General features: G+C 37.7%; 1 protein-coding gene across 1 annotated transcript in view; it reads left to right on the forward strand.

Annotated features, from left to right (window-relative positions):
• SYNE1 (spectrin repeat containing nuclear envelope protein 1) overlaps nucleotides 1-16,284 on the forward strand; it is a 385,453-nt gene that overhangs the window by 141,997 nt on the left and 227,172 nt on the right. Inside the window, exons 52-56 of the mRNA XM_007458743.1 lie at nucleotides 956-1,120; nucleotides 5,529-5,885; nucleotides 9,901-10,037; nucleotides 10,264-10,441; nucleotides 11,309-11,491. Coding sequence (XP_007458805.1) covers nucleotides 956-1,120; nucleotides 5,529-5,885; nucleotides 9,901-10,037; nucleotides 10,264-10,441; nucleotides 11,309-11,491 — 1,020 coding nt within the window. The remainder of the gene's footprint in view (nucleotides 1-955; nucleotides 1,121-5,528; nucleotides 5,886-9,900; nucleotides 10,038-10,263; nucleotides 10,442-11,308; nucleotides 11,492-16,284) is intronic.

The raw sequence follows: 16,284 nt of genomic DNA on the forward strand, positions 1-16,284 counted from the left end.
AACCCATTTCTTTTCTTTGTAAGATTGCTTGAGAATTGTCAGTGTTTAGAGTTCTTTTTCTTTTGCTGCCACTTACATTTGTTGTATTAAAGCAAGCATAGTTACCTCCCAGATTTCAGTCATGTACCAACTATTTTGTTTATTTCTCATTTTAGTAAAAACTGCATTTTCCTGTTCTCTAAGAAATAGACTCCTTCATGGAATATCAAGTTTTGCTCTCAGTTCTATCTCTGAATTATTACTTTCTTCCATGAGTTTTCTTTTGTGTATTTGTGAGAATGTTAAAGAAAGTAAGGGAGAAGTTTTTTTCCCCCCTTCTTGGTTTTCCTTTTGGGAACTATCTTTGTCTTATTAATACTACAATTTTTAACCTATGTGTTAGTTTATCTTAATTTTTATTTTGGTAGTGATTAAGAGCTATGACTTTTGAGTCAAAAAGACCTACATTTGAAATCTGGCTTTGACCCTCTTTTGGATATATGACTTTGGGCATCTTACTTAACCTCTGTAACCTCTGGAGGTCCCTTCCTATAACATAGTGTTAATAATAGTATCTACATCATATGGCTGTTGTGAGGATTAAATGAGCAAATGCATTTAAAATGCTGAGCAGAATACTGTACACAAAGGCAACACAAATAATTGCCTGAATAACAAAAATAGTTATAATAATAATAATTAAGTGGATTATTAGTGAGGGATGTTAGTCAACATTCATTAAGCATAGATTTTTATTCTAAGTTAAACTAAAAAAACACCTAAAGGAAAATGGTTGCTTCTTCAATGTCTTTCAGTCTAATTAAAATTTGATCTTTTCATTTAAAGATATTAAACATAGAGAAAATTCAGGAATAAGAATGAAATCTTCTCAGATGATTAAGAGACCTGTTACTTTGTCTGATTTCAGATTCTCAATAATTACTATTGTTAAAGTACTCTTTTCTTTGTCTACTAGGAGAAAATGAGGAAAGTAGAAGAGATTGTGAAAGATCATCTCATGTATTTAGACGCAGTCCAGGAATTCACTGATTGGCTGCATTCAGCAAAGGAAGACCTTCATCGGTGGTCGGATATGTCTGGAGATTCATCAGCCACACAGAAAAAATTATCTAAAATTAAGGTCAGAAAATGGACAGATTTTTATAACTTCATTCTTTCATCGGTTCTTGAGTGTCACACACCTGTGATAAAGATTCTGTAGATAAGATTTTTTTATTTAAAATGTTTTCTTCCTATTTTCCATTTGTTGGTATTTATTACCTTGCCCTTAAGCAAGAGAAAAAAGGGAATTTAAAACGCTTTACACTGGTGAGGAAAATAGAACATTGTCTGTTGATGCTTCTGTATGCAAATGTGCTGATTGCTATAGCATCAAAGCCTAAGAAATATGCGCCAGACTAGTGGGCTGACAAAACCAGATACTATTTTCTAGCACAGTGGAAGAAAAATTTATGAAGTAAGTTGGTTAAACGCATTTGAGTAATAACTGGAAAATGCCATTCACTTGTTTTATTCTGCCTTCCTAGCCAATAGCACAACATCATAATGGAAGACAGTACTTTAAAGGGCATTAAAACTATCACCTAGTTACTGCTTATAAGGGCAACTTAAAAAACCGAAATTCATTTATCTGAGGGAGCTGGAGCAAGTATTTTTCTAGTTACCTGAATATTAAATTACAATAATTTCCCCTCTGTGGAAATAATAGATTTTAATCTGAAAACTAGGCAGTGATGAAATCCTCAGTTGTTTAGTTATAGATGAGGAAATGCTGGAATACGTAGTATAATTGTAATCAGTAATGTGATAGCTGGAAATCAGAACATAAAAGTAATAGTTGATGATAACAATAATAACTATATTTTGAGGATTTACTTTTAAATGTTTGGAGAGTATTATCTTATTTAAATCTTACAATGACCACATAGGTTTTAAATGAGATAATCATATAAAGCCACTTCTTAAATTCTTATTACCTGTGTGATTCCCTAGAATACTTTCATATATTCCTCACTAATATTTTGACTTATCCATCCATTCATTCATCCATGCATCTATCCATTTATTCAGCCAGGGTTGTGCAATCCTCAGGGCACTTGCAGTGTAGGAGGGAATGATGATGCACAAACTGATGTTTATAAAATAATACCTCAAATGTAATGATAGCTCATAAGACTTTTCAAGTTCAAGCTCTAGAATCAGACCCTGACGCTGCATCTTCTCTCTCCTGATTTTCTAGCTGTGGGCAAGCCACTTGATGTCCTCAAGCCTCTTTCTTAGTTGGTAAAATAAGAACAACGGTAGTACCTGCTTCACAGAGTAGTTCTGAGGACTAAATTAGATCATGCGCATAAAGCATTTAGCAACATAGAACACGATAAGAAAAGTGGATTTCGTAAATGAGTGATTTAATTGGCTATGGAGTGACAATGTGAGAAAAGTCAAAGTTGAAGGTCAGGACTTTACCTAGAGTCAGCAGAGCTGTCTCCACCTGAGGAAAACAAGTTCATGCAGAGGAGACGGGTTACAGGGGAAGGATGAGGTGTTCAGTGTGAACAGGTGGATTTGAACTGCCAGCTGGTGATGTCCAGGAGGCAGTTGTTTTTGTTTTTTTTTTTTTTGGCGGTACGCGGGCCTCTCACTGTTGTGGCCTCTCCCGTTGCGGAGCACAGGCTCCGGACGCGCAGGCTCAGCGGCCACGGCTCACGGGCCCAGCAGCTCCGCGGCACGTGGGATCTTCCCGGACCGGGGCACGAACCCGTGTCCCCTGCATCGGCAGGCGGACTCTCAACCACTGCGCCACCAGGGAAGCCCGTCCAGGAGGCAGTTGAATGTTCAAGTCTGAATTTTAGATTGAAGACACAAGTTGGAATGATCAGCACACAGTTTGTAGTTGAAGCCACCAGAGTGAACGAAACCGAGACCTACGTATAAAGCAAACAGAATGATGCGCACAGGACCAAAATCCAGGCATTATCAATATTTAAGGGGCCTCAGAGGAGAATTTGAAAGGGAGAGGGAGAAAAGAGAGGAGAAATAATAATGAGAGGGGAAAGGACAGTGTGGTGCCACCATGGCCCCTGGTGGAGGAGGTGGTCACCATCACAGAAACATCAAGAAGTGGCCATTAAGAGGAGGACTAATGACAGGACTTCCCTGGTGGTGCAGTGGTTAAGACTCCATGCTTCTGCTGCAGGGGGCATGGGTTCGATCCCTGGTTGGGGAACTAAGATCCCACATGCCACGCTGCCAAAAAAATTAAAAAGTAAAACATAAATAAAATTAAAATAAAAGAAGAGGACTAACGAATGCCCCTGAACTGGGCAGTTAGGCTGCTTGGTGATCACCGAGAGCCATTTCCACAGTCAGGTCAGGACAGAAACTGGATGACATGGATTGGGGAGTGAAGAGTAGGGTGGAAGACCAGATAGCAAGGATGAACTCATGCTTTGAGATGTCGATATCAGAAAAGCAAGGAAATTCTTTTACAAAGGCTGCTTTCTGGGTTGCCAAATGCTCTTTTTCCGAAATGCTTTGATACGGCACTTCAAAACTTATAGGAAATGTGGGAGAAGGAGCTGGCAGGAAGAAATTGGGGTTTGGGAAGGAGAATGTACAGCCTGACAGAGGTTGTCTATCAAAGTCCAGGTCAGGCCTGAGTGTAGGCTGCTGTGTGTGTGAGGAGAGACCTTGGAGGAAGTCAGGTAGCACCTCCTCTGTGCCTCAATGTCAACCCTCCTCACCCCCAGCAGTAACCAAGAACAGGCAACTTCAAAGCCAAACGTGTGTGTGTATGAGGGTGTGTTATGTGCATATAATATGTTTTTACAGTTTAAATACAAGATGGGGAGATACATGAAAAAGTCATTTCAGAACACTTTTTTTTTTTTTTTTTTCGGTACGCGGGCCTCTCACCGTTGTGGCCTCTCCCGTTGCGGAGCACAGGCTCTGGACGCCCCGTGTCCCCTGCATCGGCAGGCGGGCTCTCAACCACTGCGCCACCAGGGAAGCCCTCAGAACACTTTTAAACGATGATATCCTTCCTCAAAATCTGGATGAGTGGAATTAGTGATTGCAAATATTGAAATATCCCAAGGTCATGCAAAAAAAACGGGGATAATGCCTTAGAGAGTATTTTGGGAAACTGATTTTTGATAGTAGGTACCCTCCGAACTCACAGAGGAAATTCGAAATCACTCACAGAGGAAATTTATAAGTATTTAAATCCAGTAGTTATACCTGGCTCTCTTCAGAAAGTTATTTTCTTCATCAAATCACGACTTAGCACATACATTGATAAACAAAAAAGATTTTTAGCATCCTACTGCCGAGAAAAGGGTCATGAATGTGTATATAAATGCTAAATGTGTATAAGGATTTCATGAGATTGTACTTTGGACTGCTATATAAATACTTTCAAATGATCTATACTAAAATGTGGCTCTCGTATATACTTGTGAGAAGATATATTTATTTCAAGCTAATCTAATGAAATGTGAACTATATTATATAGATTAGCTAAGATATAGTTGTGTTTAACATAATTTGTTAAACATGCTTCATACTTAATACCCCTATTTTTCCTATACTTGTTAATTTGTAATTGATTTTCTTCTGGAAGTTTTTTTTTCCCTAATAATCATCTTTTCCTTCTATTTAATCCAGGAGCAAAGTCATAATTTTGTATTAATACTAACAAAATCCTGGCTTTAGCAATAAATATGTAAATATATAAACATCCGCATAGATTCTGTAAAAGAATCTATTCTCAGAAAGAAATGCCACTATTTAACCTAATCAACAATTCATATTTTAATTTTATCTTGTTATCTTTTAGAGTATTTTGTGCTTTAAGCCTAAAAGTTACAGTTAATCTGTTAAATTTCTAGTGAGGTTTTTTAAAAGTAAAAATAATAGTAATAAATGAATGCTGTCTAAAGGTTACTTGGAACTTTTGAATAAGTATGTCTGTGAATTATTTTAGTTACTATAAAAATGTTTACTTAATGTTCTGAAGTAGGGCTTATTCTTTTATTGTGATGGGTTAGCTTGATTCGTAGTGGAACGGAAGTGTGGTTTAAGCCACCATCTCGGGGAAGAAAATGGAAATGGGGTAGAGACATGAGCAGAGCAGAATTCTTCTGCAATCCTTGTTCACTTGTCTTGACGTCAACTTAGGGAAAAATAGGATTCACACATTTACAGGAGCAATACACCACAGGCAAATATTTAAATCACTAACAAAATAGTTTCATATATTCAAACAATGCCTGATTTCAGGGTCCCTCTTTAGTCTGTTTCAGGATGTTGGGGCTTCCTCAACTCATTTGGCCACAGACCTTGGCACTCACAATGATAATTCTCTGCTATTATGACTTAGGAGAAGGGGGATGAATTGATTCCGGTTCCTTGTAGCGCACTTGCTAAAACTCCCTAGCAGGACAGGGTCCCCCTCTGTACACATTTGGAAACTTGCAGCCCGAGTGACTCAGAGCCTTCTCCGTTGCCATGGTGATATTCCATTACAGGAGCTGTTGGATTCCAGAGAGATTGGTGCAAGCCGCCTGAGCAGAGTCGAGTCGCTGGCCCCTGCAGTGAAACAAAACACAACTGCCAGTGGCTGTGAGCTCTTGGACACGGAGATGCAGGCCCTGCGTACCGACTGGAAGCAGTGGGAAGACAACGTTTTCCAAACTCAGACTAGCTTGGAGAACCTGGTTAGCCAAATGGCCCTTTCGGAGCAGGAGTTCTCAGGCCAAGTGGCTCAGCTGGAGGAGGCCCTGGGTCAGTTCGGTGCCCTCCTGACAAGCTGGGCTCAGCAGTTAGCCCTCCTGGAAGGCAGGAACACAGATCAGGAGCTAGTGGAATGCTGGCAGAAGGGCCGGGTAAGTTGGCTTCCTGTTTTCTGCTTGTGGATCTGCTCAAATTTTTGTTTGCCGCTCCTTGTTGCTAAAAAATCCTTGCTAACTAAGAACATGCAGCGTTCACACTTGGAAAAATAAGTGTTTACCTAACTAAATCTGTAAAGCTGATCTGTTTCCTTTTCTCATAAATCAAACCATTGTAAAAATACAGACATAAGGGAGAGGGAGTTTTTAGTTACAGCATTTACTGTAAGTGGAAATATTTTACTTTCATTCTTATGGTGTAAGAGTTTGTAATATTGTGTTCAGCCATTCAGTCTGAAAAAATGGCCTGTGGGCACAGGCATAAAAAGACCGAGAGTCATAGCTGTTTTCCTGCCAGCGAATTATCTCTAACAATTAAATGATGGAATTTATAGCTTTGAAAGAAACGTTTGGTAATCTCCTAAAGCACAACTAATAGTTTTACCCCTGGTTAGCTCTCCTGTGTGTGGATTTGACAGCTGTGCTTGAATTAACCCGTTAACAGAACTCCTAGTCACGCTCACCAGTTGCCTTGTGGACTTTTTTTCTTTTTTAAACTAATAGCTGCTCTTTCAGAATGTGAGGAGGGGAAGCATAAAAGGAAGAGTGAAGAATGGGCAGAAGCTTGAAGTCTTCTTTCTTTTACTGTTAAATAGTATCACGGAAAGCCTTTCGATATCTGCAGTTTTACAGTGCTCTGAATCGTGGATGTCCTTAAAAGGAAGTTTAGTATAAACTTCTCTGTTTCTGTTTATGTTATAATCTTTTCAAAGTAGCTTCAGCCAGTATTGTAGTAAGTCATGTAGTATTTCCAACATTGTCTTGTTTTAAATCAAATATTTGAAATATAGCACACCACAAAATAAAACTTTATAATCATCTCTTTATACTGTTTTATTTATAATGTTTCTAGGGTTTTTGTTTGTTTGTTTGTTTTTTCCTGATGCCTTTCCTATCCTTTAGGCTTAAGCCCTAGAATAAAGCACAGAAAGCACTTCTGTAAAACAGGGACAAGGAAGTTGGTAATTGTCCCATGTGGTCAGTATTATTCACTCTGATATCAAAAAAATCATTTATAATGTTTTTAGTTCTTTTTTGCTTCCCTTCCTTTCTCTTCCACTAGTATGAATGAAATTTTTAGAAAAGAATGATTTGGTTGTGTTTAGATTACATTACTATTCTACCAAGTTTTCATTGATACTATTAGTGAAAATAATAGGTGAATCCTATAAAAAATGCACAGGATAATGCAGAAGTGAATATGGACTTTTAATTGTACTAGTAATTCAAAGCTAACAGCCCTCTGCTTAAATCTACTTCCAGATTTGGCTCCAAAGTTCATACTTTTGATGACAGTACTACATTGCCTCCCAATATTCAGCTTTTCTTTTCTTTCTAATAATGCTATTTTGGAGATAACATTATGCTGTACATCTTAAACTTATACAGTGCTGTGTGTCAATTATATCTCAATAAAATGGGGAGAAAAAATAAATGAAAAATAAAAACGGAGATAATAAATGTTCTTACCACAAAAAAAGAAATGGTAATTATGTGATGAGATGGAAGTGTGAGCTAATGCTCTGGTGGCAACCATTTTGCAACATATACATGTATCACGTCAACACATTATACACCTTAAATTTATCTACGACGTTGTATGTCAATTATATTTCAATAAAGCTAGGAAAACATTTTAATTAAAAAAAAGAGAGATAATACTTCCATTACATATGAATACATAGGAAAAGTTTTACAAAATAATGGATTTGCCAGGGTGCTTTGGCATTGTTTTGCTGTAAGGGAGGACTTATCATTGTTGAAAATCATAATAGTCACAAACCTTCACAAGTGTTTACTTTCTCTTCTGCAATTAAGTGATGAGACTCAAGAAATCCTTTAAAAAACAAAAATGGACCATCATCTATAAACTATATTAAATCATGTTGCAAAATATCTTGTTCACTCTGTTTGCAAAACTCATATTTTTTAATATCCACTAGGTTATTAGTGTTAGAAATTTAGCAATTTTATTAACCTGTATAACCTTAAGGAAAAAACATGCATTCTAGGACTTAACTGAGACAGAAGTATATGAGCTGATATTTATAAAATGAAAGACTCTGCTACAGTGCTTTAATCTATGATGAAGTTTAGAAAAAATGTTTAGTCAAAAGCTTTGGTCAAAAGCTTTTCACTTTTCATATCATCTAATTTATAAATGACCACTTTGAATCTCTGGTTCTTTTTACTTTTTGGTATATGGTAAATTTCTTTAGTTGTTATAGTGTCCTTCCTTTAATAAATGCTTCAATGTGGTGTAAAATAGTAGTTAGTATTTTAGTGTTTGGAGCTTTGGAGAGAAACTTTCTAGTTATTATTTGTGAATTTTATAAATAAAAATATTTTTTAGACTCCTCTATGGCCCAGCCACTAAGCTAAGTAACGAATTTTAAAACCAAGAACAGCATCCCTCCTCTCAGAATCACAGTGTAGGTGGAAAGGCCAACAAACTCAAGACCACTGGGGACTGTGGATTGCGATGAGTGCCAACAAGGTGCTGTGTGTCCTCGAAATAAGCCCCTAAGAGGTGGGACAGAGGGCAGAGAATCCTTAGAGCAGCTGTGATTTGAGCTGAGCCTTGAGATGTGATTACATATTGACCGGATGGGTGAGGTGGAAGTACGGCATCAAGATCCACAACTACTGAGGAATTGAGCAAACACAGAAGAGACAACTAGAGAACAGGATTCACATTAAGAGAACACTGTGCCATTCTAGAGAGTAAATGGGGTCTATGAGAGCTGAGAAGCAGAAGAAAAGAGATAACTGAACTGATTAAAAGAGTTAAGACATAGAATAGACCAGCCCTCGTTTCTCTTGTATGGAATGAGAAGGGAAATGGTGATGCTTAGTTTTCTGATTCAGATCAGTGGGAGAACAGTGGTGCCATTTTCTAGGATGAGGGATACCGCACAAACCTACTTTGTTGAGAGGCATGGTTTTCCTACAAATCTAGGCCAGGTCTTGATAAATATCTCTGAGAATAATAATAGTAACAGCAACAGCTGAGTAGTTACTCAACTTCTTGCCTCTCCTCCTTAATAATTTTTTTTTTTTTACCTTGGCGACAGTATTATCCACATAGTCCCACTTAAATAACCTGCTGTCTTTACTAATTAGGCTCCTGGTGTGCCAGGAATTGTGCTAAGTATTTGACACTGGTGATCTCATTTGCTTCTTGTGACAAGCTATAAGAAGAAAGCTCTGATTGCAGAGCACCTTGTGTAACTCAGTAGACCATGGCCTTGATTTCAGAGGTGCACTTGTCAAATCACAACACTTTATTTTGGTTTAAGTACTCACAGTACTGTGATTATTCACATCTCTCTCTCTCATTTGTTAAACTGTGAGCTCCACATGCCAGACATTTAGCAAATACTTGATGACTGTGTGAATGAAACTATGAAATGAATAAATTACTAGTTAAATTAGACCTCTGGAATGTAAGAAATTCTTAATATGCAAGTTAACCATACAAACTACATAAAACCAGTTGCCTTATGTATTTTTTAATCCTAAATAAGTATTGCTTTTTTTTGAAATGATTTCTCTTCACCTTCACCTCACACCAACAATATTCATACACATCTTCCAATGGCCTAGGCAGACTGGTTTTTTTGTTTGTTTGTTTGTTTTTTTAACAATTTAGGCTATTTTTGCTTTTCTTTTTCTTGTCCCACTTTAAGTTACTTGACCACTTGATCATTTGACTACCCGGTAACATTGGATGCTCAAGTGACTATCCATGCCTTGAAAAGGATGCAGATTAACCAAGTGCTATTATATGCCTTGGGGAGTCCTGAAAATAGGTCTCATTTCTTTACTGAATCTACTGTGTTGGTTTTTCCCTCACTAATAATTTATTATGTGATTTATGCATGTATAGTATGAGGATGTGGAAATTACCCAGTTTAAATGCTTGTTCCTCTGTCTTATTATTTCCTAATAGGAGATACTGGATGCTCTACAAAACGCAGAGCCTCAGACAGAGGATCTCAAGTCTCAGCTGAATGAACTTTGTCGTTTTTCCAGAGACCTGAGTACATACAGCAGAAAAGTTTCTGGCTTGATTAAAGAATATAACTGGTGAGCGTGAACCTTACTGGTATTCAAAATATTTTCACACATATAAAAAGCCAGAGGTTTGTTTATTTTAAGTTGTGAGTTCAGTGATAATATAAATTAATTAATCTTAAATACATTACCAAATGGTGTGAGGACATACTCAGGACTGTTGACTCTGTTGAACATTATTTTAATCTACTTTATCATTTCTTTTCCTCTCATTAAATGTTTCAAATCATGGTTTTAGTCTTTGTTTGAAAGCATCCAAGGGCTGTCAGAATAAAGAACAGATTTTACAGCAGAGATTTCGAAGAGCCTTCAAGGATTTCCAGCAGTGGTTGGTTCATGCAAAGATCACTACAGCTAAATGTTTTGACATACCTCAAAATATTAGTGAAGTTTCAGCAAGTCTTCAGAAAATACAGGTAAGAGTGTGATCAATTAATTCTAATAATGGTGATGGGAATTCCCTGGCTGTCCAGTGGTTAGGGCTCCACGCTTCCACTGGAGGGGGCCCTCGTTCAGTCCCTGGTCGGGGAGCTAAGATCCCACAAGCTTTGCAGCCAAAAAAAAAGCTATCCAATAATGGTGCTTAAGTGGTTTAAAAATGTGCCTCTAGGGCTTCCCTGGTGGCACAGTGGTTGAGAGTCCGCCTGCCGATTCAGGGGACATGGGTTCATGCCCTGGTCCGGGAAGATCCCACATGCCACGGAGCGGCTGGGCCCATGAGCCATGGCCGCTGAGCCTGCGCGTCCGGAGCCTGTGCTCCGCAATGGGAGAGGCCACAACAGTGAGAGGCCCACATACCACAAAAAATAAAAAAATAAAAGTAAAATAAAAATGTGCCTCTAGATCTTTATAAGCATATTAAAGTTTGGCTTAAGAAACTCAGATTTCAGGTAAATCCCTGCTTGAAACAATTGATGTGTATGTGAAAAGAAACTAGTCCATTGATCTAAATGCATGCTATTTTTATATATTAATAGGGATTTAGGAAATAATAAAAGCTCTCTGTATGTGACAAGCATCGTGCCTGAGCACTCTAGGCAGATTTTCTCAGTAATTTTCACAATAACCATATCAGTTACATAAGATTATTATTAGATATGGTACATACATAATACAATAACACATAAAGTATTATTGTACAAATAGGATAAGAGAACCTTAGTCATTTAATATATACAATAAAAATTGTTTATTTCTTTTCTTTGGTTATGTTGAGAAATAAGTAGTAAATTCAATGGATAAAGCATTTCATTATGCCTAATCTCTTATCTTTTTCTTTATAGGAATTTTTGTCGGAAAGTGAAAATGGACAGCACAAGCTAAACATGGCGCTTTCTAAAGGAGAACTTTTGAGTACTCTATTGACCAAAGAGAAAGCTAACGGCATCCAGGCTAAAATTGCAACTGCAAAAGAAGATTGGAAAAATTTTCATTCAAATCTCCACCAAAAAGGATCTGTCCTAGAGGTATACTATAGCCAACCACATGGATGTGTTCTGTGCTGTTTGTTGTAGTTGTTGCCATTGTAGTTCCAATACAGTGTATTGTATTCAATACCTCCAAATACCCTTGTTAATGATTTTGGTCATCCCCCTCTGAATATTAATAGATAACTGGATGACTCTAAGAAACAACTCAGTGTTGAAGTGTGAACGTCACTGAGGAATTTACCACAAAAAAAATAAAAGTAAAATAAAAATGTGCCTCTAGATCTTTATAAGCATATTAAAGTTTGGCTTAAGAAACTCAGATTTCAGGTAAATCCCTGCTTGAAACAATTGATGTGTATGTGAAAAGAAACTAGTCCATTGATCTAAATGCATGCTATTTTTATATATTAATAGGGATTTAGGAAATAATAAAAGCTCTCTGTATGTGACAAGCATCGTGCCTGAGCACTCTAGGCAGATTTTCTCAGTAATTTTCACAATAACCATATCAGTTACATAAGATTATTATTAGATATGGTACATACATAATACAATAACACATAAAGTATTATTGTACAAATAGGATAAGAGAACCTTAGTCATTTAATATATACAATAAAAATTGTTTATTTCTTTTCTTTGGTTATGTTGAGAAATAAGTAGTAAATTCAATGGATAAAGCATTTCATTATGCCTAATCTCTTATCTTTTTCTTTATAGGAATTTTTGTCGGAAAGTGAAAATGGACAGCACAAGCTAAACATGGCGCTTTCTAAAGGAGAACTTTTGAGTACTCTATTGACCAAAGAGAAAGCTAACGGCATCCAGGCTAAAATTGCAACTGCAAAAGAAGATTGGAAAAATTTTCATTCAAATCTCCACCAAAAAGGATCTGTCCTAGAGGTATACTATAGCCAACCACATGGATGTGTTCTGTGCTGTTTGTTGTAGTTGTTGCCATTGTAGTTCCAATACAGTGTATTGTATTCAATACCTCCAAATACCCTTGTTAATGATTTTGGTCATCCCCCTCTGAATATTAATAGATAACTGGATGACTCTAAGAAACAACTCAGTGTTGAAGTGTGAACGTCACTGAGGAATTTGATAGCTTCTTGCATGGTAGGAGCAGTTATCACAGGCTTGCCCATGCACCATCCCACCAGGAACAACTGATTTTACTTTTAGGCAATATCACTTATTTTTTCATTTGAAATCCCTCAATTTAAGAAGTTGTCCTAAGAGAAATGAACAGAAATATCCACGTAAGGCAATGCTATGGCTGAGATGCTATAACTAATGCACATATCAGGTAGTAGGTTTTTGGAGCTCAGTATGCAAAGAGACAATGGTTATTTTATTTTATCCAGAGACAACATAAATTGCATTTATTATAATCATAACATAACTTCTGCCACAGTGCAATTATATTTTTCTTGTGATCATCTGTTTTGTGTGCCAACTCTTCTCTTAGAGTGAAATTGTGAGGCACAGAGAGTATTCCTTTCCCTTTTAAAACAACACTTCCTAGCAGAATAGAGCCTTAATTTAATTATGGCCATAATTAATGCAGGATGGAAGTAACAATAAAAGAGAATTAATGTCTGGAAAGAGAAAATGCGTGTTTCTTCAGTTCTTCCCTAACCAGAGATCATTGTAATTCTCCTTTGTAATGGTGGCTATTCTTTCATGGTAGGCATCCTCCATTTAATACAGAGTCATAACCATTGTGCAGTGCCTAGAAATTTACTCTTAACCCTGCAGGGATCATTAGTGCAGTGTGGCCTGAGCTGTGAAGCATCTGCTGTTGAGGGTAGTACTGTACATCTAGCACAGATAGTGAGGTTACCTAGCTCAAGAGATGTCCAGGAGTAGATGGGTAAGTCAGAAATCGCCTGACTTCCTACTTTTCTTATTTTTCTTCCTTCCCTCCTCCCTTCCTTTTCCTTCCCTCCTTCCTTCCTTCCTGTCTTCTATCCATGCTTCCTTCCTTTCTATTAGGAATACACACATATTAACACCTACTGTGTTCCAGGTACTATGTTAGGAATACAGAAGGGTTAGTCTTTTCTCATTCCTCAGGGAATTCATTTTTTGAAGAGGGAAACAGTATATAAAGAGATGGTTGCAATATAATATAGGTATGCTCAGGATATGGTAATCACTCAAAGAAGGATGGAACTAACTCTATTTGGAGAAGTCAAGGAAGGTATCCAGAAAGGCGACATTCTAACTGAACCTTGAAGGCTAAACATTCTTTGAATTGGCCAAAGCCGACGTACATTTCAGGTAGAAGGAATTGAATGTGCAGGGCCAGGGTGTTATGAGTGTCAACTATGAATGGGGGACTTTGAGGGGTTTGACATTCACGTAAGATTTTGTGGGAAAAACAACAAAGATAAGACCGGAGTTGACGATTAGGACCAGATAGTGGAATGTCTTGCATACTAAGCAATTTGACCTTGACTCTTGGCCAGAATTCCTTATCTGAACCCCAGAACAGGATTTATTTTCTCAATTTTCCCAAGGATGGAACATAACGCATACCATTCTAGGTACATAGAAGAGAGATTAATTCATTACGTACAATGGATACTTTAGGATACTAGGGCTTAATTCTAGGGTTGAGAAAGGCTGAGTGAGGAACCTACTGATCTTTAAGCTGGAGATAAACATGTCAACTCTCTGGCTCCAGTGTAGTCCAGAATGGCGAATAATAAGTAGCCGGAAGACCAGGGAAAGCTTTTCATAATGGTCCAGATGAGAGAGACAAGAGCCTGAATTAAAGAAATGATAAGGGATGGAGCTTTATCTCCAAAAGAAAACATAACAGGATCTGGTAAAGAATTCAATGAGGGGCCCAGGGAAGGAGAAGTTAAGTTTAAGTCTTTGGTTTCTAGTTCAGAAGATGGCATGAATGGTGATGCCATTAACTGAGACATGAATATGACAGAAAAAGTAGTTTGGGAAGGGATAGAAAAGTTAACTCAATGTAATATATGTTAAATTTTATGGGCCTGCAATATACTCAGCAGGTAATGGCCAGGAAAGTAGCAGTGAAGGTGAGTACAAAGTTCAAGAGAGAGGGTAGAGCTGTCAAAACAGTGAGTGAATATTTACCAGTCACTGTTGAAGACACTTAACATATATTAATGTGTTTAATCCTCATAACCATTCTCTGAGGTAGAGACTCTCATTTCTATTTTATGGATGAGGAAATTAAGGCAAAAGGTGCTTAAATAATCTACCAAGTTCTCACAGCTAGTAAGTGTTGAAGACAAGGTGTAGACCCAGGCACTCTGACTTGAAGTGTTGTATGAATACAGTTCTGTAAATGGAAGGCTTTAAGACTTTGTAGGTGGTCACTGAAGCCACTGGAGAAATAACAGGAAAATTATGCGGAGTGAACATTTGGTGAGAGGCCTATACACCCCCAAGGATAGGAAGCATATGAGGAACATTAGGAATTGTTTGACTTAGTACCAAGCTGTCTTTATTCCTGTGCCCCAGGCCCCTTGCTCAGGCCCTCTGACTTCACTCCTTGGATGAGGAACCCAGACTTTTTACATGAGATCTCTGAGCCCCTACTGCTCAGTCCCGTGTCTCTGTAGCACTAATTCCTGATCATGGTTTCCAGTTTTTCCTTTAGTGGCCCCATGAGACTCCAGTGGCAGGAAAATGGAAACACCTTGAATTTATAAATTTATTTAATTATTCAACAAATATTTGTTGAACGTCTTCCATTTGCCAAGGACTATTTTAAGCTCTGGAGATACAGCAAAGAATAAAACAGAATAGACCTCCTGCCCTCATGAAGCTTAAATTGTAGTAGAATACTCCAGGAGTTATCCTGGTATCTTACATTTGTGAAGCACTTTTAATTTTCCAAAGCATTCCCAGCTACCATCTCCCTAAGAGAGGACTATGGCAGCATGACTGTCCCCACATTCTAGACACCGGATCGGATACATATGGAACCTTGAGCCATTCTCCCAGGCTCCTGCAGTTCTTGCCACATAGATCTTTAAGCTAACCTTTGTGGATTTGCTCTTTGACAATTCTACGCAAAGCTCTGATTTAAATTTAAATTTAAAATCCTTTAGTGGGTTCACATGGTAACATAAATTTCAAATTCACTTCAGTCGAGCGTTTTTATAAATAACAGAGTGTAGATATAAACACCTTGGCTAAGGTGAAATGGCACCATATAAAACTTTATCAAATACAAATGACAAATTATCAATGAAAGTGGTGACAGCATTCTTATGTAGTAAACACAGAATACTATTTCTTGTTTCTTGTATCTTTATAAATCACAATAAGCAAATTGTTTATTAAAAACATAATAAGCATATCAACCATATGCTATTTCTTGTTTCACCATTAATCAGAATCAACAAAATGCTTGTGAGGACTTATTTATATTCCTGCAAGGTGACCACCATGATGTGTCCCAGGAAGTGTCAGACACAGCCCTCCCCTTATGGAGTTTGTAATCTACTTGTAGGCAGGCTCGCTGGCATGAGATGAAAACTCACAATCCAGCCCAGTCCATGATAAAGTATGCAGTGACTGGTGTAAACAACAAATGTGACAGAGGCTGAGAAGGGGGCGTGTATGAACTCTGAGGTGGGCTGGATAATGAGGGAAACATTCATTTATTAAAAAGTAGAACTTAAAAACCTCTAAAGGGTTGTTCACAAATTAGCCTGGTACCAAGGTGAAGGATAGAAAGTTCCAGACATTGGGGACAGGAAAAGAAGGGGAGACGGGTGGGGAGGTCAGGTTGGGGTGGGCTTTGAATGCCAAGTGAACACTCTGGACTTGCT

The sequence above is a fragment of the Lipotes vexillifer genome, unplaced genomic scaffold, assembly GCF_000442215.2.
Source record: "Lipotes vexillifer unplaced genomic scaffold, Lipotes_vexillifer_v1.1 scaffold639, whole genome shotgun sequence".
NCBI lineage: Eukaryota > Metazoa > Chordata > Mammalia > Artiodactyla > Lipotidae > Lipotes > Lipotes vexillifer.